Source organism: Trichoderma gamsii (genome assembly GCF_001481775.2).
Source record: "Trichoderma gamsii strain T6085 chromosome Unknown Scaffold_12.2, whole genome shotgun sequence".
Classification (NCBI taxonomy): Eukaryota; Fungi; Ascomycota; class Sordariomycetes; order Hypocreales; family Hypocreaceae; genus Trichoderma; species Trichoderma gamsii.
The window spans coordinates 689312-715252 of record NW_020171349.1 but is presented as its reverse complement, the minus strand read 5'-3'; the positions used below and the strand labels follow the sequence as shown (position 1 = coordinate 715252).

At 47.3% G+C, this 25941-nt stretch overlaps 10 protein-coding genes across 10 annotated transcripts; 7 read left to right on the top strand and 3 right to left on the bottom strand.

Moving 5' to 3' along the window:
* Window positions 1-1361: 1361 nt before the first annotated feature.
* TGAM01_v204407 (dihydrodipicolinate synthetase) lies at window positions 1362-2312 on the top strand (the record flags this gene model as incomplete). Its single annotated transcript, XM_018810282.1, has 1 exon — window positions 1362-2312. The coding sequence occupies one exon, from the start codon at window positions 1362-1364 to the stop codon at window positions 2310-2312; it is 951 nt and encodes a 316-aa protein (XP_018656530.1).
* A 496-nt stretch (window positions 2313-2808) lies between these two features.
* On the bottom strand, window positions 2809-4528 carry TGAM01_v204406 (hypothetical protein; the record flags this gene model as incomplete). The annotated part of the gene is made up of 3 exons (XM_018810281.1): window positions 2809-3896; window positions 4005-4379; window positions 4444-4528. The coding sequence occupies 3 exons, from the start codon at window positions 4526-4528 to the stop codon at window positions 2809-2811; spliced, it is 1548 nt and encodes a 515-aa protein (XP_018656529.1).
* Window positions 4529-5455: 927 nt separating this feature from the next.
* TGAM01_v204405 (hypothetical protein) lies at window positions 5456-7633 on the bottom strand (the record flags this gene model as incomplete). Its single annotated transcript, XM_024549419.1, has 2 exons — window positions 5456-6557; window positions 6615-7633. 2 exons carry the CDS (start codon window positions 7631-7633, stop codon window positions 5456-5458), a joined length of 2121 nt encoding a protein of 706 aa, XP_024405883.1.
* Window positions 7634-8578: 945 nt separating this feature from the next.
* Window positions 8579-11494, top strand: TGAM01_v204404 (hypothetical protein; the record flags this gene model as incomplete). Its single annotated transcript, XM_018810279.1, has 5 exons — window positions 8579-9306; window positions 9521-9989; window positions 10119-10790; window positions 10850-11336; window positions 11379-11494. 5 exons carry the CDS (start codon window positions 8579-8581, stop codon window positions 11492-11494), a joined length of 2472 nt encoding a protein of 823 aa, XP_018656527.1.
* Window positions 11495-12042: 548 nt separating this feature from the next.
* TGAM01_v204403 (hypothetical protein) lies at window positions 12043-12882 on the top strand (the record flags this gene model as incomplete). Its single annotated transcript, XM_018810278.1, has 1 exon — window positions 12043-12882. The coding sequence occupies one exon, from the start codon at window positions 12043-12045 to the stop codon at window positions 12880-12882; it is 840 nt and encodes a 279-aa protein (XP_018656526.1).
* Window positions 12883-13024: 142 nt separating this feature from the next.
* TGAM01_v204402 (hypothetical protein) lies at window positions 13025-14488 on the bottom strand (the record flags this gene model as incomplete). The annotated part of the gene is made up of 1 exon (XM_018810277.1): window positions 13025-14488. One exon carries the CDS (start codon window positions 14486-14488, stop codon window positions 13025-13027), a length of 1464 nt encoding a protein of 487 aa, XP_018656525.1.
* Window positions 14489-17193: 2705 nt separating this feature from the next.
* On the top strand, window positions 17194-17642 carry TGAM01_v204401 (hypothetical protein; the record flags this gene model as incomplete). Its single annotated transcript, XM_024549418.1, has 3 exons — window positions 17194-17228; window positions 17284-17374; window positions 17445-17642. 3 exons carry the CDS (start codon window positions 17194-17196, stop codon window positions 17640-17642), a joined length of 324 nt encoding a protein of 107 aa, XP_024405882.1.
* Window positions 17643-18903: 1261 nt separating this feature from the next.
* TGAM01_v204400 (hypothetical protein) lies at window positions 18904-20755 on the top strand (the record flags this gene model as incomplete). Its single annotated transcript, XM_018810276.1, has 2 exons — window positions 18904-20386; window positions 20445-20755. 2 exons carry the CDS (start codon window positions 18904-18906, stop codon window positions 20753-20755), a joined length of 1794 nt encoding a protein of 597 aa, XP_018656524.1.
* Window positions 20756-21252: 497 nt separating this feature from the next.
* TGAM01_v204399 (hypothetical protein) lies at window positions 21253-22752 on the top strand (the record flags this gene model as incomplete). The annotated part of the gene is made up of 1 exon (XM_018810275.1): window positions 21253-22752. The coding sequence occupies one exon, from the start codon at window positions 21253-21255 to the stop codon at window positions 22750-22752; it is 1500 nt and encodes a 499-aa protein (XP_018656523.1).
* Window positions 22753-24397: 1645 nt separating this feature from the next.
* On the top strand, window positions 24398-25416 carry TGAM01_v204398 (hypothetical protein; the record flags this gene model as incomplete). The annotated part of the gene is made up of 3 exons (XM_024549417.1): window positions 24398-24559; window positions 24636-24856; window positions 24960-25416. The coding sequence occupies 3 exons, from the start codon at window positions 24398-24400 to the stop codon at window positions 25414-25416; spliced, it is 840 nt and encodes a 279-aa protein (XP_024405881.1).
* Between the last annotated feature and the right edge of the window lie 525 nt (window positions 25417-25941).

Genomic DNA, 25941 nt, shown 5'->3' with positions numbered 1-25941 from the left:
GGAAGCTAAAGAAAGAAGCAAAGGATGTGATCAAGTTATAAAGGCTAGAAAAAGAAAGACCATCTACACAGCCTTGCCGAGTCGCGTTACAGCTCCTACATACGTCGACGGCGCGCAGACGGAGGAATTGAGGGGCATTTGGCGGGGCAGCAATTGGAGGGATTAAAAAGACCGAGTTGCATATTCAGGGACCCTCAGCCTGGATCGTGGGCTTTTACTTTGCATGGACTCAAATGCAGGTAATTAAGATGCTATCTGGTTTCTGATAGACGCGGTTATAGGTGTACACAGCTACTGTAGTCTTGATGTCTCAATCTAAAAGCTAGTAGTTGTAACATCAATTGCAATCATGATGCTGAAACAAGACTCTGTAAATCCCACGTTTTCATGGTCTCGGAGGTCACTACCCCGCGCTGAATGCCAATGACCCCGCATCATCTTAGCTCTGTCAACCAACTAGTAGTACTTATGTTCTTACAAGTACCTACACGTAGTTAGGCCATTGGAGACAGTAATCAATCATCACCTATATGTGTTCACGATGTAAGTGAGTAAAGGCAACCTTGAAATGTATAAAGACAGAAAGCTGAGCCAGAGAAACGCTTTGACTTCCGTCTACGGAGTATTAATGAAGCTAACAACGCCTCTTCTTCAACACTCGGCCACAATAACCCGACGTACATGAGTCCTTGGCCATGTGCCTAGCTTCTTCCATATTGCCGTACTACCGACGGATGAATTGCGAGTAGCTCAATCCAGGTACAGCGGATCTAGCTCGGGGTTCTTTTACCGACATATGAATGGCGGAAAATCCATCAAACTGGCAATTCCACCAATCAATTCTTCTACACTGAACATCCCACTTTCCTCCATTGTACCTCGATTCCCCAGAATCATCATCGACCGAGCCGCGACATGATCCTCTTACACCAATATCCACTGTCATGGGCCGTTTTATATCCAATCCGCCGCTTTCCAAGGCCTCCAAGTCGCTAATTCCTTCTACTCGCTCGCCGTCTTCGGCTCAGGCTCCAGTTTGATTTCCTGACGGGGTCAGCCTAATTGTAAGCCATGACCTTGATATCGGAAGCTGATCGGTGGCTTCCCCTCCATGTACATTTTGTAAGACAAGCTTGTCTGGCTAACGCCGGCTATTCTTTGACCGAGTGTTCATAGATGAGCACCTACTTGTATTTATAAAGATTGGGTCCGCCTTTTTGAGAACTACAATATCATTTTCGGTTTCTGCCATCTTTCTACTTCGTTGTCCTCTCTCTCTCCATTGTAAAACCTCATTCTCTCCCTGTTCCCCTACGAGTATACCCAAATATCTCTTGAGCTTTCATATACCCAGAATCACAATGGCAGCTCCCAAGTCGCTGCCATGCGGCATCTACGCCCCTACCATGACCTTCTTCGACCCCAACACCGAAGACCTCGACATCCCCACCATCAAGAAACACGCTGAGCGACTCGCCAAAGCCGGCCTCGCTGGTCTCGTCGTCATGGGATCCAACGGCGAAGCTGTCCACTGCACAAGAGAAGAGAAGATTGCCGTCCTCAAGGCCACAAGAGAAGCTCTCGACGCCGCTGGTTTCCAGTCAACGCCCGTCCTCTTCGGCGCAACCGAGGGCAGCGTCAGAGGCGCCATTGAGCTGTGCAAGCTGGCCGCTGACGCTGGTGCCGCAGCTGCTCTGGTTCTGCCGCCTTCATATTACCGAGCTCAGACCGACGAAGAGTCCATCTACAACTACTTCATCGCCTTGGCTGACGAGAGCCCTATTCCAATTATCCTGTACAACTACCCCGGCGCCGTATCTGGAGTCGATATGGACAGCGACCTGCTGATCAAGCTGGCCGAGCACAAGAACATCACCGGAACTAAATTTACATGTGGCAACACCGGAAAGCTCACACGAGTCGCCCTCGGCACAAACGCAAAGACTCCCTTCCAGGAGGGCTCAGGGTACATGGCCTTTGGCGGCATGTGCGATTTCACCCTCCAGACCCTTGTCAGTGGCGGCAGCGGCATCATTGCCGGAGGTGCCAACGTCATGCCCAAGCTCTGCGTCAAGGTCTGGGATCTGTATTCTGAGGGCAAGAAGGAGGAGGCCGAGAAGCTGCAAAAGGTTCTTAGCCGTGGCGACTGGCCGTTGACAAAGGCTGCTATTGCGGGTACGAAACAGGCGATTCAGAGTTTCTATGGCTATGGAGGATACCCTCGCCGGCCTCTTAAGCGCTTGGAGCAGGCTAGAGTGTCGGCTATTGAGGAGGGTATTCGAGAAGCGATGGATGTTGAGAAGTCATTGTAATTTATCAGAAAAGTCATCAACATATAATATATAAAGATAGCGGAGGCATTTAGAAGAGCTATCGCAATATCCTGAGGCCTGGTTCTTGATATGCATTATATGCGTGTTAGATCTCACTAGACAAAGCCATACTGTCCTGGAAGAAACACCATCTTGGAGAGTCTATTTGGACTATCATCGCATCATGGACCTCTGTAAGCGTCTGGGTTAATACTTGATTCAGGGCTGTCAAAAGTACCAGTAAAGAAATTGTATAGAGAAAAGGAAGGTGCAGAAGAGCCGGTAATCAGCCCCTCTATCAACATACATGAGCTATCAGGGAATATATAGTAATTGGCGATCTTATTCTGCAAAGATAATCCGCTGCAATGTGAACTAGGGCTGCTGCTTTGTGCTAAGCTGCCTATCTCCTCAAGTTTCTTGCTTTTCTAATCAAGAACACCTTCGCCGATTCTGTTTCCCCATACCGCAATGCAAGATGAAGAGTACGTGTTTGTTACCAACCGCTCCACCAGCGGCTTCTTTGACCAAGAAGTAGCTTGGTCACATCCACTTTGCCGGCCAGACTTGCAAGATGAAGTGGCGTGTTTCCATCGGTATCTTTAGCCTCGACATCAGCCCCCCCCTTTCGAAGCAGTTTGACCACATCTACTTTCCCATTCAGTGCTGCAAGATGGAGTGGCGTGTTACCACTCTTGTTTTTCGCTTCGATTTTCGCGCCCCCTTTAAAAAGCAACTTGGCTATACTTTCGCTACCACTCCATGCCGCAAGGTGAAGTGGCGTGTTGTCTTGGTAGTCACTCATTTCAATATCGGCCTGTCGAACAAGAAGTAGCTTAGCCGTCTCTATTTGCCCATTCTGCACTGCCAGATGCAGCGGAGTGTTGTAGTTGTTGTTTCTCTCAGAGATTTTGGCTCTTCGGTCAAGAAGCCTCTTGGCTATATTCGCTTGTCCTGTCATTGTAGCAAGATGTAGAGGAGTGTTGCCGAGTTTATCCTTAGACTTGACATTCCCTCCATTATCAAGAAGAAATCCGACCACATCTGGCTTTCTATTCCGAACCGCAGCATGAAGTGGCGTATCGTCACTGTTGATATTTTGTTCGCCGTGGCTAGTGTACCCATTGGCTGGCCGTATGTAAGCTTCCTTCTGGTCACCTTTGAGAAGCTCCTCTTCCTCGCTTTGTGGCTTGTAAACCTCCATATGGTTACCGTTGATCAGCTCTTTATATGACTCTTTTTGTTTACTGTTGAGGAATTCTTCCATGCGACGGTTGTTATCGTCATATCTCTTTCGCGCGCGTTCCATATCCGTCAGTTGCCTCTTGAACTCTTCGAACTCGTAATCCTTGCGCGCCTGTACTTCCTTCAAATCTTGCTTGAGCTTAGCCTGTTCTTCTTCTTTGAGGCGGATGTTCTCTTCTCTAAAGATGCGCTGCAGCTCAGCATTGTTCAGCGCCATCGTCTCGTGCATTTTTTCCTTCATAGCTTGTAATTCAGCTTGGTACTTCTTGCGCTCCCGTAAGATATCTTCATTTAGCTGCAGGCCCGCCTTGGTCTCTTCAATCTGGTGCCCTTGATTGACTATCTCATTTTGTAGCTCTAGTACAACTGTTGATTTTAAAGAGAGAATATGCTGGATGATATTAAGGCAGCTCTTGCGTGTTTGGGCTAACCGAAAGATACGATTACATTGATTGTGCATATAGCCCCAAAATTCATCTGATTCGATGAGCTCTCGCTCGCGCTGCTCGTCTGTTGCCTCTTCAACAAGGTTCCACATCGTGGTGGCGAGCACGACCGACGAGAAGGCATTTTCACCGCAAAGTTTTTGAAACATAACAAGGTTGCGGCGGGCAGATCCTGTCATGCGAACATCGGTGATTCGGTGTAAATATATCATGCCGCTAAGCCTGGTGCCTTCTTCAAACGACCTGCTGAACCAGTGGAGATCTTGGAGCACCTGTACATCAGAGCGCAAAGTGTCGTCAAAGCGTGGCGAGCAAATGAGATGGACGCATATCCGATCGTTTAAAATTAATGCGATGTTTTCAACACTTATAATACCTAGTGTACGTGGCTATTAGTTGTCGTGTTAGGTAAATATTGGAGGCTATGGCGATTCACTCACAGGACTTTAAATAATGACCAATCTTGACGACCTTGTTGGTGCACATCAAGATTGAAGAGCTTTTCCCAGCACTAGTGACACCCATAACTGCGATGTGTACATGTTTCATTTTAATGTGCGATTGTATAGCTTATAGTTTGAGAATGTCTGCTTATTGCTCTCACATTTCGCATAGTCCTCAACGAAGGTAGCTTAAACCAAGGTACAAACATTAGTACTTAATCATTCGGTATATGGGCATATATATGCCTATGGATAATATTCAGACATAGTAGGCATAGACTGAAGCGACGAGGCCAGGGTCCCTGTGCTCTCTGTTCGTTTTGAGGGGAAGAAAATGATATTAACATATCATCTATTGATAGTTCATGAAACTGCTTACCTTGTCTCGTATTAGCATCGATTACTGGCAAAGCTTTCAATGAATACTTTTGTAAATGCTGATGCCATAATTATAGCATACTTCCGCCACCTCTGGTTGGAATGAGAGTCCGTATAGTTCTCAATGCCTCGGATAACAATGCTAGCGAATAGATTCATTAAAAGGCGACTGAGGTAGGTATATTAATATAGCCTTTAAACATCTGTGTGCACTGCCGTGTTGATACATCTCAGATTGGATTAATTCCTCCTCAAATGATATTAATGCTAGTTGTTAGATGTTATGCTGGAAGCTACTGAGATAAATAGACTAATACAGCTTTCTAGAGTCTATACGTACTACGCTGCTTTTATATCCTAGGTTTTGGCTATCTTGCTATTTAATCAAGATGCTAGCTAGCTGTTGGTTACTAGCAGAAAGCAGTTAAGTAAATAATCCCATTGTGGCCCACAAGATTTTGCACATAATCTTTTTTGTTTGAAGATAGTATTTAAGTGAGGCTGATGACAGCTGTTAGCTGTTTGGTGAAAAGACGCCCAACTCAAATCCCTTGTTATAGCCTCTAAATCTTCTGGTAGCTTGTACCGTTTTTACCCTAGATCTTAATAATATTGTCTTCCAGGAATGATGCTAACTGTCGTCTGTCAGCTGAGAAAGCGACATAGTCCACCTGATGTGCGCGTCAGCGAGCATGGCGGAATGATCGGAGGCATCGCTTTGATCTAACTGTGAAGACCCATCCTCTAATTCGTCGCCAATGTCTTCGAAATATGGAAACATGGCAGATTTGGCACTGTCAATGTCTTGAGAAGAATTGGTAGAAACAGGGTGGTCTATCAGCCGAGAAAGCGACAGAGTATACCTGATGTGTGCGTCAGCGGGCACGTAATGATCGGAAACGTTGCTTTGATGAAATTGTGAAGACCCATCCTCAAATTTATCTTCGGAATACGAACTCTTACGAAAGTTGACACTGTATTCGGAAGAATTGGTAGAAACAGGGTGGTCTGTCAGCTGAAAAAGCGACAGAGTATACCTGATGTGTGCGTGAGCGGACTTCGTGGAATAATCGGAAGTATTGCTTTGATCAATCTGTGGCTTGAAAGACCCATCCTCAGATTGGTCATCAAAGTATTTGTTCGTGAAGAAATAGTCGCTGTACTCGAAGAGATTGGTAGGAAGTGTGACGGAGTGATCCTCTATGTCGTAATCGCTCAGTTGTATAGCTGGAGGTCCCACGCTCTCGTGCGCAGCCCCCTTGATCCAATGTTGAAGATCCTCTATATGATCTGAATCCTCTGGAAGGGTGAAGCTGCCCGGTAATTTGTTCAAATCATACTCAATAGGCTGTGGCCATGGGAGTGCCCGGAAGGCAAAGTCATAGGCGTGTCGCAAAACGTGGTCGACAAGTTCCGGCGAGTCTTCGGGTCCACAGGAGGAACACAAAGGACAGGATTTTATTCCCATTCTTTGTACCGCAGACCAAGAGAGAAGGGTTGCGAGCGAGTTATATAAGAGCTCATCTCCGTGGGCATCCTGAAGGTGGCTGCCCATGCTCTCCATGGTCGAGTAATCTTCATCTTGCTCTTCGCAAAATGGACATTGCCACCGGGGCAGATGAGTCTTTTGAACATGGCTTTCCCATTCATTTCTTGTGCAGAATAGAAGCTGTGGAGTAGGACAGTTCTCGGCAATGCAAGTATATGGACACAGATCCTCAACTATATGCTGCCTTCAATACAATAATTAGCCTTGGAAAGATCAAGGGGATTGGCATCTCACTACTTACTTCCATAGCTTGGTATTTTGGAAAACTCCAATTGGTAGAGACTGGCAACAGGAGGGACATTTAATAATCTCTCGACCCAAAGGGATAGAAGGGGCTTTTGGGAACTCGATGTCAGAGGCGATGAGTGTGATTTGCGTTTTTGTTATGCTTGGAGTATACTTTTTAGCAACTGGAGTATATTTAAGAGTTTCTTCAGCTGTTGATGCAAGAGAAAACCTTGAAATCGTTGGCGCTGTGGTTTCCTGGCCCCTGGTAATTGGATATGATGTCGGATTTGAGTTATTGGCTGCATCTGCGTTCCGTATATCCGCAAGAGGCTCTTCCTTTGGAACACTACCTGCAGATGAAGGAGCCCCAGGAATTGAGGGACGTATATGCACGTTTTGCTGAATTCTGGAGCGTTTTTGTGCTACCAAAAATTTATGCCTTCGTCTAAGGTTTGCTTCGACAAGGCGGTTTTGAATATCGGACAGTTTGGAGTTGTCTAAATTGGTGACATATTCACCGTTCTCTGCTTGATGGAAAAGAGCTTCTTCTGTCGGCCGAAGACGAGTTATACATTCGAGATGCGTTCTTAACTCTTGGTGATTGTTCGGATTGAACGTCTTGTCGGCCCTGCGGTTTCGTAATGCCTGTCCCGTTCGACGGATGGCCACGCCGATCAAAGCCAAATTCTCAATAGCAGAGTCAAGGTTTTGGATAGCTTCTTGATGGTCTGTTTCGTCGTAGCTCGTTTTGTCTTTAGCAAGGACCGCGCAATGGTCCAGAGAGTCAGCCAGCATGATAAGAACGTTTTTCACCAACGCGAGATCGTTTACACGACCCTGAAGTCTGGAATCCAACGAGGCGCCAGGCTTTGCTAAGGCGCCAACACTGTCAGCCCAGAGGTTAAAGTCAGCTAGCCGACTCTCCAATGATTCAATGCGCTGTGAGCCCGGAATATGTGACGCCAGAAGGTTGTCGAATTTGGAAATGCAGGACTCTGTGAGCGCTAAGATGGAGAGAGAGGTTCGCGACATTTTTTATTGTTATCTAGTTGATAAGATAATTGCTTCTATAAAGCTAGCGAGATTTAGAAGCATCACAAGTGTGAAGTTGTCTTGGGCATATATCAGTTATGTGAGGGATCACGAGCGAAAGCAAAGCAAAGAAAAGAGAACAAACAAAACAACCAAAGACACTGATGCTCAAGGAAGCAAAATGCATGTGACCGAAAACTGTGCTGATGTTGAAGACAAAGAACTAAGCTACTAGTGAAAAACAGTGGAGGAAGGAGCAACAAAGCATCTCGCAGTGCGTTATGTGTCAAGTTACTGGCAAGTCGCACTGCCAGAGAACATGTACCAAGATAGCACGACTATCAAAGTTGACATTACTGAATGGATACTTGCGCTCTTAGCTACGGGTAACTGTGGGTGTGAAGAATAAAGCACGCCATGTACCTGGGCTAAGATACTAAGGTATCGATCAATCGCGCCTAAATGAGGGGTCTTGCTTGCTGGGGTATGCATCTTCATCCCGAGAAACGGCGGGTTCCGAATCGTATGTACAATTGAGCTACTAGCAGGGGTATCAAGGCAATCTCAGCCGCATATAATTGCTACCTATGTAGTACTTTTGTATTGCAAAGGCTACGTGAGCTTAGAGTCGCTACCTGTCTACCGAAGGTACCTAGGCATATACCTACATGTGCCTAAGTACCTGGCAAAAGTGAGGGGAACACTCCAGCTGTCTTGGCTCTGTATTCATACTGAGACTATCGTAGTTCCACTAACAGCTCCTAAGTATCGGTAGATAGCCCAAGAGCCCAATTTTCATAGTACTACCATCGAAGAAAATAGAACATTCAAGGCGTCAAGCAAAGATCGCCAAATATCGTTGGGCATTAGCCCATCTATCATGCTTGAAAGAGCTACTTAGCTACGCCTTGAAATTGTAATCTCTTTTCAAGACATCAACTCACCATGATAGAAGACGAGCCTATTTCAACCCGCGTGTCATCACACGCTGCAAAGCTCTCCAAAGCTATTTTCCATGTGTTGGCCGAGAAACACCTAAAGCCTTCTGATTTGTGCTACAAGGTAGCAAACGATATCGCTGTTCGGCTTCATCTGATCGACCAATATCTTGGCTCTCTTCCGCCATACTGGATAGAGCTTGACATTGAACAACTCTGCCACTCTATTCTACAAGACCTACAGGCTATGACTCAGCCAACAAAAGAGTCGACCAGCCCAATCTTGCATATATTACCATTTCTTAAATCTTCATTTCACCAGAAGAGTCATTTAGATCCAGAGACGTGTCTCGTTGCTTTTTTCAAGACACGAATAGAAAATGCCAGAGGTCTCAAACTCGCTTGTGATGACCTCATTGGTAGGCTAACTAGAGAAGAAAATGATGCGGATCAATTACCCGGCTCCGCGCTCCAGCAGCTCGAGATCCCATTCATTTCTGACGATCACATTGATACAATCTTCAAAGCTCTCCAACACATTACCCAATGCGAACCAACGTCTCACGAAGCCGGTAACACGATGACATCCAACAAACTAGAACCACAACTGATACGACATCCGGCACGGCTGTGTCTGCACGATCTTTCAGACAGCCTAGGCTCAGCTTCACGCAGCATTTTGATCCTTATATCAGCCATAGATATGACTCTTTGGCAAGAGTTTTGCTTGAATATGTAGGTATTTGTGTATCTGGCATGGCACCTGCGACCACACCCAACTGTGGAAAAAAGGAACGGCACCGTATCAGATGATCCTATCTAGTCGTTTCCCTCTCCCCTTTGGTCGCAGGATCACTGATCAGTGGCTATTGCCAGCCAATCAGCCTAATCACCCAAAGGCTATTGATCGTCTTCGTAACTGAATTTCTGCTAACTTTTAAGGATCTAGTCAACCAGAGAGCTCCATAGACGATAATCAGGAGTTTCTCAGTCAAGGGGGTTTTTGCCACGTCCTGGAAAGAGAGATTACTGCCCGTCTTTTTCTCTCTTTTGATATTAATAAGAATTTATCTTTGCTCAATAAAACACAAGTTTTGAAGCAGATCCTCCAGGCCGGACCTGGTGAGTCCCTTGGAAGTATTTTACGCCACTACGATCTTACACCCAAAGATAAAGTGATGCTTTCTTATGCCATAGCACGATCATACTGGCAATATTATGACTCAGACATGATGCGCACTAAGTGGACGAGCGACACTATCTGGTTCATGTCTGAGAGAGAGAGCGGAGAACGCGACGACCCGCTGCCTCTATGTGCCTATTTGTCGTTCCCTTTTGGCATGCCCGATAATATCACGCCAGATATCAGATTTGAGGCCCTGCTAAACCATCGATGCCCAAGAATCTTTGATATAGGCGTATTATTGCTAGAAATTGGTCTCGCCAAACCTTTCCGGGGTGGAAAGCGTCGAGATATGGTCGCACAGACGAATCTCAATCACATGATTGCAACTGATGAGCTTCTTCGACTAGAAAAAGAACATTAGGATAGCTTCACAAATAAGACATATTTTGACCGGGCCGTGAAGTTTTGTCTTGATAGCGAGAACTTTATCCCGCCATCGAAGCCAGTTAAGCCGATTCGAGGAAGTGTCAAACCATCCAGTGAGCAGACGCCATCCTTGGACACGGGAGCAGGTATCCTCGCGCGGAGGAAGATCTTTTATAAGAACGTGGTTCGCCCACTTGCATGGCTAGCTAAAAGAGGCTTTAGAGCGCATGCCGGAGACATTACCTACGTCAACAAGAAGCCAGACTTTTCACTACTAGAAGAGGTGTCTAATCTAATATCACAGCCGGAGCCAGGGGCATTATTCCACAGTGCCATCGATTCCAGAATGTGGCTCCAGGACCTAAAGAAAATAAGCGAACAAGTTGAGCGCAAAAGGCGAGCGTGTAAAGTCGCTACTCCGGTTCGAATTGCAATCCTGGATACCGGCTGTGATGAAGATTTCAGCGCCTTTGAGACGAGTAAAGACCGATTTGCAATGGGGAAAAACTTTGTTAATCCTGGTGCCACCACTATGACAGACAGCTTTGGTCATGGGACCTTGATGGCAAGGCTTATTATGGAGTGTGCCCCTGGTGCCGAGATCCAGGTGGTGCGTGTTGCTGAAAACACAAAGAAGTTAGGAGAGAACCAGGAGAAAATAAAGGAAGTACGTGGAACCATGAGATATCTTACACTTGTTATAAAGCTTACATATTAATTGGAAAGGCCATCCTTTGGGCGGGTCGGACTGGCAAAGCCGACATCATCTCCATGTCTTTCGGTTTCGCATACGATGATCAAGGAATTCGCGAAGCCATTGAGACGGTGCAGAAAGAGCGCCATGAAGATATCATCTTCTTCGCTAGCGCTGGAAATTCATCTACGGATGACGAAAGCTTCCCGGCTCGCCATCCTGCTGTCATATCTGTCTACGCAACGAACCGTCATGGCACCTTCCTGCCATCAAATTCGGCCAGCACAACTAATGGCGCCCCTGTGCTCGGTACATATGGCGACGATATTCCGGACTATATCAGAGAAGAGTTTAAAACTACATATCCAGACGTTTGCCAGCCTGGCTCCTCAGTTGCCACAGCCATAATGGCGGGTATTAGCGCTACCATGCTGATATATACCACTATCTTGCCTTCGCTGGTGTCGCTTCAAGGGCAGCCGGCAAGCAGTGCTTTTCAACGGCTCCGGACGACTAAAGGTATGGAGAGAATACTGTATCTGCTAGTACAACAAGTTCCAGAACACCCTCGGCTCAATGCTGTAAAGCCGGCATGGTTCTGGAAAAGCAGGCCAAATGATATGGGTCGATATATGGCTTTCTGTGATGCATTGGCAGACCTTCACGGGAGTCTGTGAGCAGGGCGCGCTGGGCCTGGGTTCAACACGGATCTCAGAAACGGTCAATCTACATATGCCTTGATATATTAGATCTGTTGAGCTCGAATTGGCGTGTTATGGATATTAATATCTTGGAATAAGCGTGATAAAGCAGTAACTAGTTCTATGATCTAGCAGTTTAATTATATCATAGGCTACTGATGCTACTGATGCTACTGATGCTACTGATGCTACTGATGCTACTGATGCTAATGATGCTACTGGTGATAGTGGTGATAGTGGTGATAGTGGAACACCGCCGATTTATATCGTTACACACAGCCTGATAGGCAGTTGATGGCCTCCTCCAATCGGATGATTGATGTCGATTGGGCCGCAATACACATTTAGGTATGCAATTAACAGACAGGAGGCACCTAATACATGTATATAATCCGACATTGAATCTTTTTAGAGCCTACGGCCTACCCCGCAGATAAAATTACAGACTTTTCCTCCATCATATACCGCTATCTATCCTCTCCAATCAAGCCCATATTATCTAGTCATCTTGATTGTCTTAAGCAATGGCGAGTAAATCCTGGTTTCTCTGTCCCGATTTCACTTTCCTCCCCGATGGGCAAATTGCCCTTGGTAGGATCATTCCCAATCCTCGCCAACCAACTATTACTCTCGCGTCCCTCGCCGATTGCCCGATGATAGACTTACCAGAGATCAAGTCTATTGTCGAGAAGAATCGCAGCTTCTCACACGACAAGGATCGATCCTTTGGGACTAAACTATTCGCTAAATTCCTTGAGATTGCCAACGCCAAAATGGATATGTCTCTGTATAAGAGCGAAAATCGATCTTTCGGCGCCGTGGATCACGAGGTTCGCGCTTTCAATGGGGCTTTTACCACCGATGCTTTGAGGGCAATTGTGGCTCTCGATAATGTAAAAAGACATATTAATAGCGGGCGCTTCGGCAAGCGATACGTGTACATCATCTCAGGGCTACGTGTGGCACAACAAAGCTTCACAGTCACAGATGAGAAGGGGAGTAAAACAGCAGCTTCTGTTGGCGCATCTGTTCCAATTCCCGGTGCTGTGCCTGACGCGGTGGGTGCCAATATCACCAATGAGTCAAAGCATGAGATAAAGAGAACCTATGAAACGGCTCCTGGCATTGTCTTCGCATATCGGCTCCATGTGATTCGGTCCAAGGATGCAGGCGAAGAAGGGGAGCTGTTTTCGGATAGAACAGCCTTCTTCAGCGGCGAAGCTGAGGATGAAGACGAAGAAATTGAGATTGTTGAAGTAAATAGATCAGTGCTACAAGAGGACTTGGATGAAAAGCGAGATGGCTACAGCGAAAAGCGGTTTGAGGAAGAAGATGATGAGTCTTATATTATCTTTGAATATTAAAGATGTTAAGTCTCACATTATTTTTAAAGCTAAATTTTAAGGCATAGATATAGTAGATATAGTAGAGTATTACTTATAACTACATTAAAAGACGTATGCTAACTACACTTAATTACTTTCGATTCATAGTTCTTTGTGATTTTTAAGACGCATCAGCATACGCATTTTCAGCATCAACACCCCTATACTCGAAATACTTGCCAAATTCGGGATCTTCAATCAAAGTCTGCGCCAGCCTCTTCTCATAAAAGAAAGAAAACTCTGGGCCCTCGTCCGACTCCGGATCTAGTTTACGAGGCGGGTAAACGATAATGACACCCTCAGTAATGCGATCTGTGAGATGGCGATGAGTAATTGGCGTCGCGAAACCAAAGTCGGTCGATGCCATATAAGCATCACGATGGTCTGTGAAGAGCACCGACATGGGCGGCAGGGAGTCTGTTCGGATGTTGAGAGAAGTTTTGTCACGAACAGTTGCCACCATTTCCAGCGTCTTATCCAGACTCTCTTGAGTGACGCTATCGGTCATCTGCCGTACGTACTGAGCCACCCGAGACAGGGGCCACTCTGAAATGAGCTCGGCCACCGTTGGCTGTTCGACTGGTGCAGTAAGAGATAGAGCTGCAAACATGACATTGCCACGAATTCGTGGAGGAACGGCGGGATTGCGGAAACGTCGTCGCATATCGATTCCTTCGACAAAAAAGATCTTCGAAGCCGGGTCCGGATTAAAGACAGGAGCACGGACGCGCGTGATAGATCGCCATATAAAGGCCGTGAAGGCGTCATAGGTTGAGATCCATGTTCCATCCGTGGGAGAAGCTAACTTCTTCAGCTCGGCCGCTTTACTTTTTGGCAGATGGAACAACAAGGCTACACCCTGGACGTGACCCGGATGGCGTTCCGGTGCAGGGGGCCCATCTACCTTTTGATCCTCACAAGGCTCTTTCTTTACTAGGAGAGAAAGATCCAGGTTCTTGGGGTCCCAAGTAGGAAAGGCGGTGTTGGTGAATGCAGCGAAGCAGTTCTCAGCCAATTGCCGCGTATAGCCAGCCCAGCCCAAGGCATCATTGGAGTAGTGGTGATGGTGCATGTTGAAGACCATTCCGCCCCTAACAAAGTTCATCTTGAAAGCAGACACGATAGGGCTAGCATCAGGATGGGCTTCCGGTTTCTCGCCGTATGTCATTGGTTCGACACTCCAAAGCTTGAGGTCGCCAAGGGACACTGCGCTAAAGTTTGCCTTTTCGATGTCATCAATGGATGGGTACTTTTCAGTGTCTTCAGGTGCGTCTAGCCATTGCACAAATAGACGGACGGTGCTATCCTTCTTTTTAACAAATGAATAGCCAGTTCCAGATTCAGCGGCATCTTTTTCGATCGTACAACAAAGATGCCTCGCCTGGCTGATGGTGCGCGCGAGTCCCTCTTTCATAATCTCTACTGCTCGAGGCTTCATTGCATCGTCCATCCTGAAAAAGAGCGCATAGTTGTTGTAGGACATGGCTGAAAGGTAATCCAGGGTGGACAGCGCAAAAGTCTCCCGTTCGGGATCATTTTCCCATCCATATGGATGAAGGTGGAACACATCTTGCTTCGGTGCCATTTCTTCGAATGCTTGAGGAGAATTGAGAAAAGGCTTGAACAAAGAGGAGCAAATGGGGGAAACCAGGTAACGGAAAGAAAGCGGATGGTAGCATTATGGTTTATTTTATCATGTTCTATTACTTGTACCTTTCGAGTTGCTGTACATGTATCGTGCTGCTCTTTGCAACGCAAGTCCAACCCTCCTCCGCTATTGCTCATCCTTCGGCTGGTTTTCTCCTCTTCGACAAACAGCACTATCGCTTCGAGTACCGGCACTAGTTTGTGCGATAGCTTGGATGATGGAGCCTAGCACGAGGAAGCGAGGCCTTGAAGTGACAAAGATAGATAGGTATCCAGCTATAGTACGATGCATACTTCCATTCTTGGTAAAGGAGCGCAAAGTCTGCAAGACATGACGAAAATCGCCTATCATCTTCAAGACTATACCACAATGGAATTTACCTTAGCATTAGTCTTGCTAGCGAATGACTCGCCTAACCTATCAAGGTGAATACTTCGACATCTCCAGTGAGTGGAGAATTCAGGGGCTCCTTCGGAGTGTAGGTATGCATCTGTACATCCTCCGTGTCTATTTGTATGTATATGTCTGTTGGTTGTCGTGAGGTGTCACCTTCTTGTCAAATTGACAAATTGATCTGTGCCTGTCTCCGCATGTGTGGAGTGTGGTCAATGTGGATAAATGCGGTTTCTAGGTGATGTACTTTGACTTTCTACTTTCAGCAGTCCGTTGACTCCTCCGCAGCTCTCGCGAGAGCCGCGCAAAGGTTTTTCTTCCAATGGCTATTCATACAAATCACCTCCAAGTTATCAACAGCCCACCAGTATCAGCAAGTACTAAAACTACATATATACATGTACATGGAAAGCCATCAGAGCTACAAGCCAGCAAGAAGGCAGTTATAGGACATGAGCTCTAGATTTGGGACAGGATCTTTTTCCTCTACACATTCATCTGTTCTTTATTAAATAATATCTCCTTCTCTAGAGAGTTGTCTTTGTATTACTCTCACATTTATATAGTCATATCATTCTTACCACAATCTTCTAACCTACTTATGAGCAAAAGTATTGACGTCTTAAGAATTTCTTAGCACGGGCGCTACTCAAAACCGTTACGCTAGCCATGATCCTGGCAGTTTCTTAGCGTTGACCAACGGCTTTGTTAGCTTCAGTTCTACAGCTTCCATAGAGGGCTAGTCTCAGCTCAGCATATCCGAAATACGCGTGAAGTTGACGACAACAATTCGCGCAAGCCATTATCGCCGATTAAGAACGAGGGATCTTCAATTTTCTCTTCTCTTTTTAGATGACGATCAGAGGGTGTTGTCGACATCGAGGAATTGGCTAACAATTTCTCTGATCCGCAAGGTTTTTTCTAGATGATTCGCTTAATGGCAGAAAACAAACACAAAAGTGGCGAAGCCAGTAACTTGCAGTGGTAGAATTACACAAGTTTGACGAGTCTCTTAAAAGAGTACTATCGTCTGTTAAAGAAACTTAAAATCTTCTGCGGAGGAACAACAAATTCCATCAAAACCTATTGAAATGCAAGCAGCGCAAGAGATTTCATGCTAGCCATGCCCACTTCAAGTTGCTGAGCTGCCTGTGGTTTTGGTTCATACCCTGACTTTGGCAGGGATTCTTCCAGACCAGCTTCTCATCTTTCGATAACTAAGCTTGCTCACTTTTTTACGCAGTGGGAATCTCTTTGGAGCCACTCGAGTTTCCTACCCAGCTTATTCACGCAGATTCAGCAGCTTCTAGTCCATGTTTCTAATGCAGTATGCAAGAGTGATCAAGTGCTTATCATAAAGCACGCCAGCAGCTCTTCATCTACAATGTTTTGTGCTTTTGGTGCTCACAATGATGATTATTAAATACTCTATCTGTAAGCTTATTTCTAGAAGCATTTTTGAATGTACTAGCAGTATAAGTGATGTCCTATAGCATGCGACTTAAAGTCCGCATATGGCGCAGCTTGATAAATACGATATGACAGCCTATAGGAAGTTGATGTCCCTTAACAAATGAATTCAAGCTGCGATGCAGCTAAATTCGCAGAATCACAACACATCTGTTTTTGCATGGTTTAAGTCCATAAGATACCGGCTCCTCCCTTGTGTCGCCACGCTACGATCTTGCTCGCATCCTTCCCAGCAAGCTCATCAAGCAGGGTAGAGAATCGAATGTTCCCCGGATTCCTTCTATGCTCTCACACCCACCGTATTGATACAATACATGAGTCTCTTCTCCCCCATTATCTAGGTACATGTACTGCCTTCCATCGCCAACATCATACCGTAAGAGACGGGTATCGTCCCCACGATCATACATAGATTACATACGGGTAGACATGCTAGGTCTCCAGTGGCAAATCTACTGATTTCATATCTGTGCGGCTATGCCCGCAGTGGGGGCAGTGCAAGACCGCCCCGTCCCGTCTACATCCGCGAGCTAGCTACCTACCTAGGTAAGCCTAGAATCAGCTTAGAAAAAAGCATCTAGTAACTGGATGCAAAGTCTACAGAAATGCTTACAACGACGATGACCTCTCTTTTAGAAGCGCCAGTAGCAGAGACGGTAATTGGATCAAGGAAATGTCAGACAAAAGTCGAATATGACGATACAGCAATACGGCAATAAGACAACCTCAACGCACCAAGTATTACTCTTCAATCTTATCCATTCATCATTTGCAGAGACATGCGAGCAGCTGGGGCAGCGGCTATATTAGCTATGTATTACAGCCTATTCTATTACTACTTCAACTTTTTGACTCTCCTCGTAATCTAGTCGCCAATCCATTACACATCGGACAGCACCTCAAGTCCGGGCAACGGTCTCTACAAGGGTCTGCATATGCACCTGCATCCTATCTATCTATGTATGTGCCAGGAAGAGATTTTTAATGTATCATGCAGCTAGAGTGCAGGATCGTCGGCTTACACTTCCAGGCCCAATCAACCATGCCCACGAAAGCGGTGGACAAGACAGGTCATCGAACGAGGCTGTATAGCATCAGCAAGCAAGCATCCCTAATGCTGGTAGGCATAGATGCAGTACCCAGTAGATACATGTATATAGTCCTATATCCTCATCTATCGACAACTGCCTATGATGGTTCTACCGCCAATATCACCATCGTATTCTAACTGACATACATCAATAATACATCGTTTTCACAATTCCCACTTATTTTGGGCCCTCGTACGATTTGCCATGTCTATCAAAGGATCGGAAAAAAAACAAATGCTTCCCCATTGCAATCTCAAGGACTAGCGCTTACTGATATACAACGTGCCTGGTATCGTCAACCATGCGCCGCTTATCAATGCTCTCCTTCGGCATTGGCAGTGCGGCCCGAAATTCCGCATCTTGCCCTTGTTCTACAAGTTACATACTTGTACAGGCATTGCTGCTCCTTGTAAGTAAGCACTGGCCCCGTCAACTGCCGATAGCAACTGCCCAAACATGTTTCAATACTATGTACTACCGGGGATTTTATCCTGTTTTCGACTTGGGGGACCCTGGAGCCGCGGAGACGGAAGGTTTGAAGCCCAGATCTTGGATTCCGGCACCAGGTCCGGGGGCGCCATCAAGCCATCCGGCGCTACAACGATTGAGCCGCAGCACATCATTCCCGCTTGCCATGATGCGCGGATGCTAAGTCAGCATGTACAGCCACTCAGGAGCGCGCATTTGCTAAGCCGAGCAAGGCGCACCCGGCAATACGGTGAGAGACGAAATGTTCATGTACATGCATGCATGTAGTTAAGGATCCTTGTATGGATGGTATGATCACTGCATACATACAGCATACAGCATACAGCATACATGTACAGGTACAGGTACAGGTACAGGTGCAGGTGCATGGATAAAGGACAGCGCATTCTCAGCTCAGTGCTATTTCAAGGGAAAAAGCTCTTTCTCTATCACGGTATTCGGGTAAGCAGCTCGCAAAGGTAGAGAGGATGTCGCCATAGCATCATACCTAGGTAGGTAGATATAGCGCTGTTAGCGTACGTTGACATGTAGACGTGCGCTGTAAGCGCTCGGCTTTTGACGCCAGTAGCCAATGTCGTCCTCAGCGACAGCGGCCACTAGAAAATCCAACATCTATGAGTAATGGTACATCGAGACCAGGATGCAACATCTTGCCCTTTCCCCGCCACCGTCCCGTCTCACTAAGCTGATACTCGTCAACCACACGATTCCCACTTCTCAGCCCACCCATCGCTGCAGGATCAAGCTGCTGCAACCGGGGTGGTAACAGAAAAAAAAGAATTCCACGGCTATACCGTACAGAGACCTGCTCAGATCGTGTACAAAAGTAGCCTTACGCCCCTTCTATTTTCTTTCATCGCATGTGTTACAGTTGCCAAGTTGTTAAGGCTCTTGACTTTTGACTTGACAATGACTGCGAAGCAAAGCGAGTCTCGCAAAGGCCGCCCGGCCGTCGCGGCTTCGGAGCGCACGCCGCTGCTGAGATCCAACGGATCTGATTACGACGCTGTATCTCCCAGAAGCGGCAATCGGGCGGTTGCAACCACAGCGAAATCAAAGCGCCATCCGCGCAATGATGGCGATGCGGAGCGTCTGCTGGCGGGTGACGATAGTGGCTATGGCGGCGAGAGCGACTATAGCAGCTACAGCGATGATAGCGATGACCAAGGAGAGACGACGGTGATTGCCGAAAAGGTGTCCTTCTCCAAGCTGTGCCTCATCATGGGAACCGCCTATCTGGGCGTGTTTCTCGGAGCCATTGATTCGACAATTATCGCGACGCTCTCAGCTCCCATCTCCAGCGAATTCCAGTCGCTTAGTCTGCTGTCATGGCTGGCGACTGCGTACCTCATCTCCAATGCGGCGTGCCAACCCATCTCTGGCCGCCTGACGGATATCTTCGGCCGTGGCCCCGGTCTGGTCTTCAGCAACATCTTCTTCGCGGCTGGAAACCTCATCTGCGGCCTGGCCCAGAGCTCCAGCGTCATGATTCTCGGTCGTGTCATTGCAGGCATTGGAGGTGGCGGCCTGATGAGCATCTCGACTTTCTTGGGATCTGATTTGATCCCTCTGCGCAACCGCGGCATCGCTCAGGGCATCGGTAACATCTGCTATGGATCCGGAGCCATGATGGGAGGTATTTTTGGCGGGCTGATGAACGATCATACCAAAATGGGCTGGAGACTGGCTTTCCTCGTCCAGGTCCCTCCGGCAATCCTTTCTGCCGTGGCCGTGGCTATCCTCGTCAGAGTACCACCAAAGCAATCAGAAAAGTCGTATCTAGCACGTATCGACTTTGGCGGCGTCTTCTTTACCGTCTCTTTCCTCGTTCTCCTGCTTCTGGGTGTCAACGCAGGTGGAAACCTCGTCCCGTGGACTCACCCCCTGCCTCTCACGACCATTCCGCTTTCGTTTGCTGCATTTGCTGGTTTCTTGTGGTGGGAGAGCAGAGCATCGCAGCCCATCATTCCGGTCAGGCTCCTCCTTGATCGCACAGTACTTTCAGCTTGCATGTGCAACTTTCTATCCACCATGGTGACCATGCAGGGCATCTTTTACATCCCACTCTATCTCCAGGTCCGTGGCGATTCTTCAACAGGTGCAGGTCTGAAGATGCTGCCTTCGCCTGTCGGTATTTCTGTTGGCTCTTTGGTGGCTGGCTACTTCATGAAGAAGACTGGCAGATACGTCGAGCTGGGAGTTGGCAGCTTGATAATGGTTATTATTGGAGTGGGCATGTTCAATACGCAGGGCGAATCTACCCCGGGATGGGTGACCATGATTGCCTTCTTCTTTACGGGTGGAGGCTACGGTGCCATGCTGACGACGACTTTACTGGCATGCATTGCGGCTGTTGACCACTCACAGCAGGCTGTCATCACATCAGCAACCTGTAAGTTACTTTTTGCCCTTATCCTCTGAGTGACAGAACGTGTATTAACATTTCTCAGACCTTGCCCGCAGCCTAGGCGGTACAATTGGCATAACAGTGGGTTCTGCCATCTATCAAAACATCCTCAGCTCTCGCCTCTGGCAGCGATTTGGCGACGAGCCGCATGCTGGCGAAATCATTCAACATATCCGCGACGATCTCAACTTCTTGAAACATCTTCCTGAGGGATGGCAGGATGGAGTGATGAGCTCATTTATGGAGGCATTCAAGAGCGTCTGGTTGACCATGCTCTGCTTGGCCATTGGCGCTTTCATCTGTGTCTCGCTCATGAGGCAGCACGTGCTCCATGACACGATTTCCAGGCGATAAATCGATTGTCTTTACGAATGGAAATACAAGACATTCAATTGTTATGATTTATGACCGTCATCTTTTTTATTTCAGTGGTTATTTAAAATTGGAGCATCACGCACGGCGATTGCAGTGAAAGCTTTTGGATATATGGATATATGGATACTTACCAAAAAAGGGAGGCGTCATAAGGGATATAAAAGGTGCGGTTTACTTTTACAGTTACTAAAGCTAGCGAGAATAGAGAGGTTAGCAGAACTAGATGCTGAAGATTTAGATATGACCAAATTAGATGCATATTTGTCTGCTCGTGGGAAGCTCTTGCATCAACATCTCTGATCTGCAGAGAAGGCCCCTTCCACTTCATAGGCGGCATATGGAGACATGAGGCTTAATCCGACACGTTTCTTGTTTTTCTTTCTCTTTTTTTTAATTTTTTTTTTTTTTCGATACTCGCCGCAGTATTAAGTTGAACCCAAAATAAACCCCTCACCAGTTCTGTTATTGTTGCTTCCATGGATTCCAAAAACTGTCCTGCTGATCCGCCCACCGTCGAGTTTGAGCTGAACCCTATCGAGGCCAAAAGTGCCAGGAGGTACAAACGTGTTGCTCTTGTCATTCCATTAGACGATTCGGTAGGGCAGCCCAGACAGAAGCGTATACTATCGGTTCAACAATATTTCCTAAAAACAATTTCCAAGGCCGTGGCATTATGGCCAATGCTGGGTGGCAGCATAACCTACTCTGGAGAAAACAGCGGACAGCTCACTATACAGGGCCCGATGCCAAGCGTGCCCGCAAGACAGCGAAGTGATCTCATCGAGTTCGAATGTACGTTGAGCGACGAATCTCTCCTTGAGGACATGAACGAGGACTCGAAGAAATTTTTCTTTCCGACAGATCGGACCCTAGCAGCCGGGGTACCACCTGTGTTATTGAAGATCACGTTTCTTGACAGTCAGCTGGTTCTAGGGGTTTCTTTTTACGAAGTCATTGCTGATAACGCGTTCATCGAACTTTTTCTTTCCTCGATGGTCGACTCAAGTTGGAATTTTCGGAGAGGCCACAGCAAAAAAAGGGATTACGCTCGATTGCGGCTGAATCCTATCCCGGATCCCCCAGATATGCTCCCATTTTATGACCGAAGCAATAAATATATAGTCGTTAACACGCCAAGCAATCAGCTGGTCAGTCGATTTATTGAGTTCCAGCAGCATACGGTCTTGGGCTTTATCCAAAATCTTCGCAAGTATCACCTTCACTGCGGCAACAACTCACTCGACGACGTCAAAGACAACGACGTCATGGCTGCCATCCTGTGGGCTGCCATCACAAATGCTCGGCGCTTGCTGGGCAAAGTACAGCCATCTGATCAAGTAAAGATGAACATTTTGGTGCCAGGAGAGCCCATGGCACCCACACTCAGACACTGGTCGTACTGTGGAAACTTCACGGTACCTACTGTAGCCACGGCCTCAGTCTTGGGTGTCACCGACCTAGCCGCTGATGCCACTCCTTACAGAAACAGCTACTATCAAGAATACATCTCAGATTGCGGGTTTGGCATCAGATGGATTTCCCAAGCGGCCAACAAAATCCGCGAGGCGATAGACGATGTGGATGAAGTATATGTCCGGCGCGTGATGGGTGCGAAAAAGGACTTGAGTATGGAAGAAGACTCGGCGACATATGAACGATGCCTCGACCGGAGCAGAATTGGAACGACGTTTGAGGACTGGACCGGCTTTTATCGGAGCGGACGCAAGACTACGGGCATTCCATTTACTGATACGCGTCAGTTCATACGAATCTTGCCGTGCGCAGACGATTTGGAGGAAGGCAAGGTTATTCTATTATCGCACTTCAAAGCGTCGAAAACCGCAAATTGCCAGATTCGCCGGTTAGCTTGGCTTTGTCTTGAGACGGAGACAATGAATCATGTGCGGGAGCAGCTGGAGGCCGAAGGATGGATCAAAGAGAAGTCCATGATAGGCATGGCAACGCTGCCGGAATGAGAGGGGGGTACATGTCGTGAAGAAGCGCCGGAAAAAAAAAGGGGGCAGGACAATAATCCGCTTTGAGGATTTCGAGATGTAAGGCTGGACCATCCAAGGACGTGACAACTTGACCTGGGTATTGCATGGAGACCTCGGCGTTGCAATTCGGGTTTCGTATCAACCACATACCCGGTACCTACCGGAATAGGATGCTAATATTAACATAGAGTGCGAGTGCTTGCAATACGAACAGCTAGGTATTGAATAGCAACATCAGAGGAAGAAGAAGGATCATTGTATCGCATCAGACCATATCTCAAAAAGGTGTTCCATTCGAAGTGTTAATAACCGGCTTGTGCTAAAAGACGTTCGCCTATGTCCCTGCAGGATGCGGTTATTTTTGGTGTTGATGCGCTCGCAGTCTAAATGTGTACCTAACATGACAAAACATTAAACTGAACCATTTACCGGGCTCCGGGACATGCTGCCGAGACCCGCAGCAGCCGCTTCAGGCAGTTTCCCACCGTCGCATCTTCTATGCTTTCAGTTGATTCTCCCTGTTTCTCTCGTCGACTTTAGCGAAATCGATCGGTAAATGGGCAGTAATAAACCTGAATCAACCATCCCTTGACGCGCTCAAGATAGTAATACGAAGTGCTCCTCCGTATATCCTGACTTAATTAAACGACCATCTCTTCCAAATCAAACACACTGTTAAGCCCATCGTTCAACACTTGCTACCAGATCCATAATTCACTGTATAGCATCGTGCTGTACAGCAATCATGGATACCTACCTACGTAATGCTCTGTATCTGTCATTGACCCTCTTCAGCTGCCCGGTTTTGCAGCCCGGGCATTGGTCCAGCCGCCCAAAGAAGGGCCCCAGTAAAAAGTCTCGGCGGGCCGAAAGGTGGCGCAGCGCCTTGAATAACGCCTACCCGCGCCCGCTAAGCAGAATAAGCCATCAATCCATCCATGGCTGTGGCTGTGGCTTGGACCTGGCGCTGGCGCTGGTTGCCATGAGCGCAACGCGTGGCTCCGTCCTCAGCGTCAAGCGTTCAATGCCGGGCGCCCCTCCATCCACCAGCGTCTGCCCGGGACCCGGCGCTTGGCTGCTCTGTTCGCCTTGCCGTAAACAATAACAGTATTTCGACGTTTTCTGCATCCTTATTGAGAGACTTATTTTAGTGCTTTTTATTTGTTTCGCTCCCGCCCCTCTCTCCCTCTCCCTACTTTTTTGTTCTTCTTTCTTCTTCCCGCTTTTGTCTCTCGTACCTTGTGTTACGCATAAACGTCTCTTTGTTTAAAGGCGGTCGACGAACCAGGCCCAGACTCGCACAAGTCTCAGCTTACGGCCCTAGGGAACCCGCTGACAGCCCAAAAAACGGAGCCCCAGCCTCAGTTTCCTCTTAGCTTCAAACTCGACGCTCGAAACGAACGACCTTTTACCATTCCACGGGCCCTTGGCAGGCAGCTAGAAAACCAAAGCTGCGACTTCTTCTTCTTCTTTACTTCTGACACAATACGCCTTCTTCTTGCTTTTTTGCAAAAGCTTCGTCTGGAGCGTCAACACCGCTCTTCCTCGTTTCTTTGAATACTACATAGCCCCTCCACCGTCAACGACTCTCTCTCTCTCCTAACGCTAGTTGGCCGCCGCCGCCATGGCGCTCTTCGAGATTGACCCCCAGATTCTACCGAATCTGAAGCTGAGTATCCATTCGTTCCAGATTATCTTGGCCTTTCTGGCGTGGTGTCTGGAGATTGCCGTTTTCCGCGGCGACACCTCCAGGATTCTGGGAACAAATGGATGGACTTTCGCAGTGGTAAGCTTTGTGTCTCCGAGTGCTGAGGGGGCTTGTGAACCAAACATGGACTTGGCTGACGCTTTGTTGCTTCTAGTGCTTCATTTCCATCCCAGCTTGGATTTACCTTGTCATGACTCCTCGATTCGGCCGCACTCGCAGATTCGCCAACCCGTATATTATGCTTGCCGTCGATGGCCTCTTCATCGTCATCTGGATCTCTGCCTTCTCTACTCAGGCCGCGTACAACAGCTCTGGCGCTTGCGGTGGCAGCTGTGGCATTAGCAAGGCCATTGTTGCTGTCGGCGTCTTTGTTGCGTATGTATACTTTTTAAATGCCATTGTCTTTCCTGGCGTTTATAGCAGCAAACTAACTCGATGTGTTTTCTAGTCTTCTATGGATCGCAACTACATTCCTTAGTGCATACACCCTGCAGTACTACAACTTCCATGGCACTCTACCAGGCTATGATAGTCGCAAGATCAGCGGCAGCGAGAACATCGATCCCGACAAGGCTGCCTTCTCCATGGCGCCCCATGATGAAGAGGCTTACGAGCGAGTCAACATGGACGACCACGATGCTCCAAGCTCTTACGATGACCACAACACTAGCATGAACAGCCGCTACGGCGACAACACCCCTTACAACCCCGATGATTATGACGACCCAAGCCGCTATGGCGCTCTGCCGCCACGAACCAACAGCAACCCCCTTTTCGACAGTGAAACTGAATACCATGGAAGCGCTCTCGGTACCGATATCAGCGCCCCTCACAAGACACCGTCGCCCGGCCCTTACAGCGGCAACCATGCAGATACTTATGCCGATGGCCCGGTGCAGTTCCCCACTGGTCACTACGACCGGATAGAGACTTGAAAGGGAAAGGGAAATTGAGCGAAAGCATATGATGCAAGCACACACACACAAAGACAAAGATATGATGATGGTAGCGGGCACTATCAATGATTTGGACAATCAAATAACATAAACCATGGGGGGATCTTGGTGGCCTGGACGCTTATATTTGCTTGGGTAGATTTATCTCTACGGCGTTGACGGCATCCCGATTTTTTATTTCTTTGCGTGAGCATCTAACAACATGATGAACGTTGATGAGATACCAGGTGTATATAGAATGGCCGGACACTTTTTTGCACACGGAATGCGGCTTGTTGGGATTTCTTTTCATTTTCGCTGCTTCTGATTCATTCCTTATTTAAATGAGAATAAAGAAAGATAGTTTAAGACCATAGCAATGCGATTCTATCTCGAAACTGATAAAAGCTATACTTGCGTCTTTGATATTCAAACAGTTTGCCCTCCTAAACGCCGTGAGTTTAAATAAAATGCAGCCGTCTCTATGACCCCAATTTTGCACTATAAAGAAGAGGAAACCACATG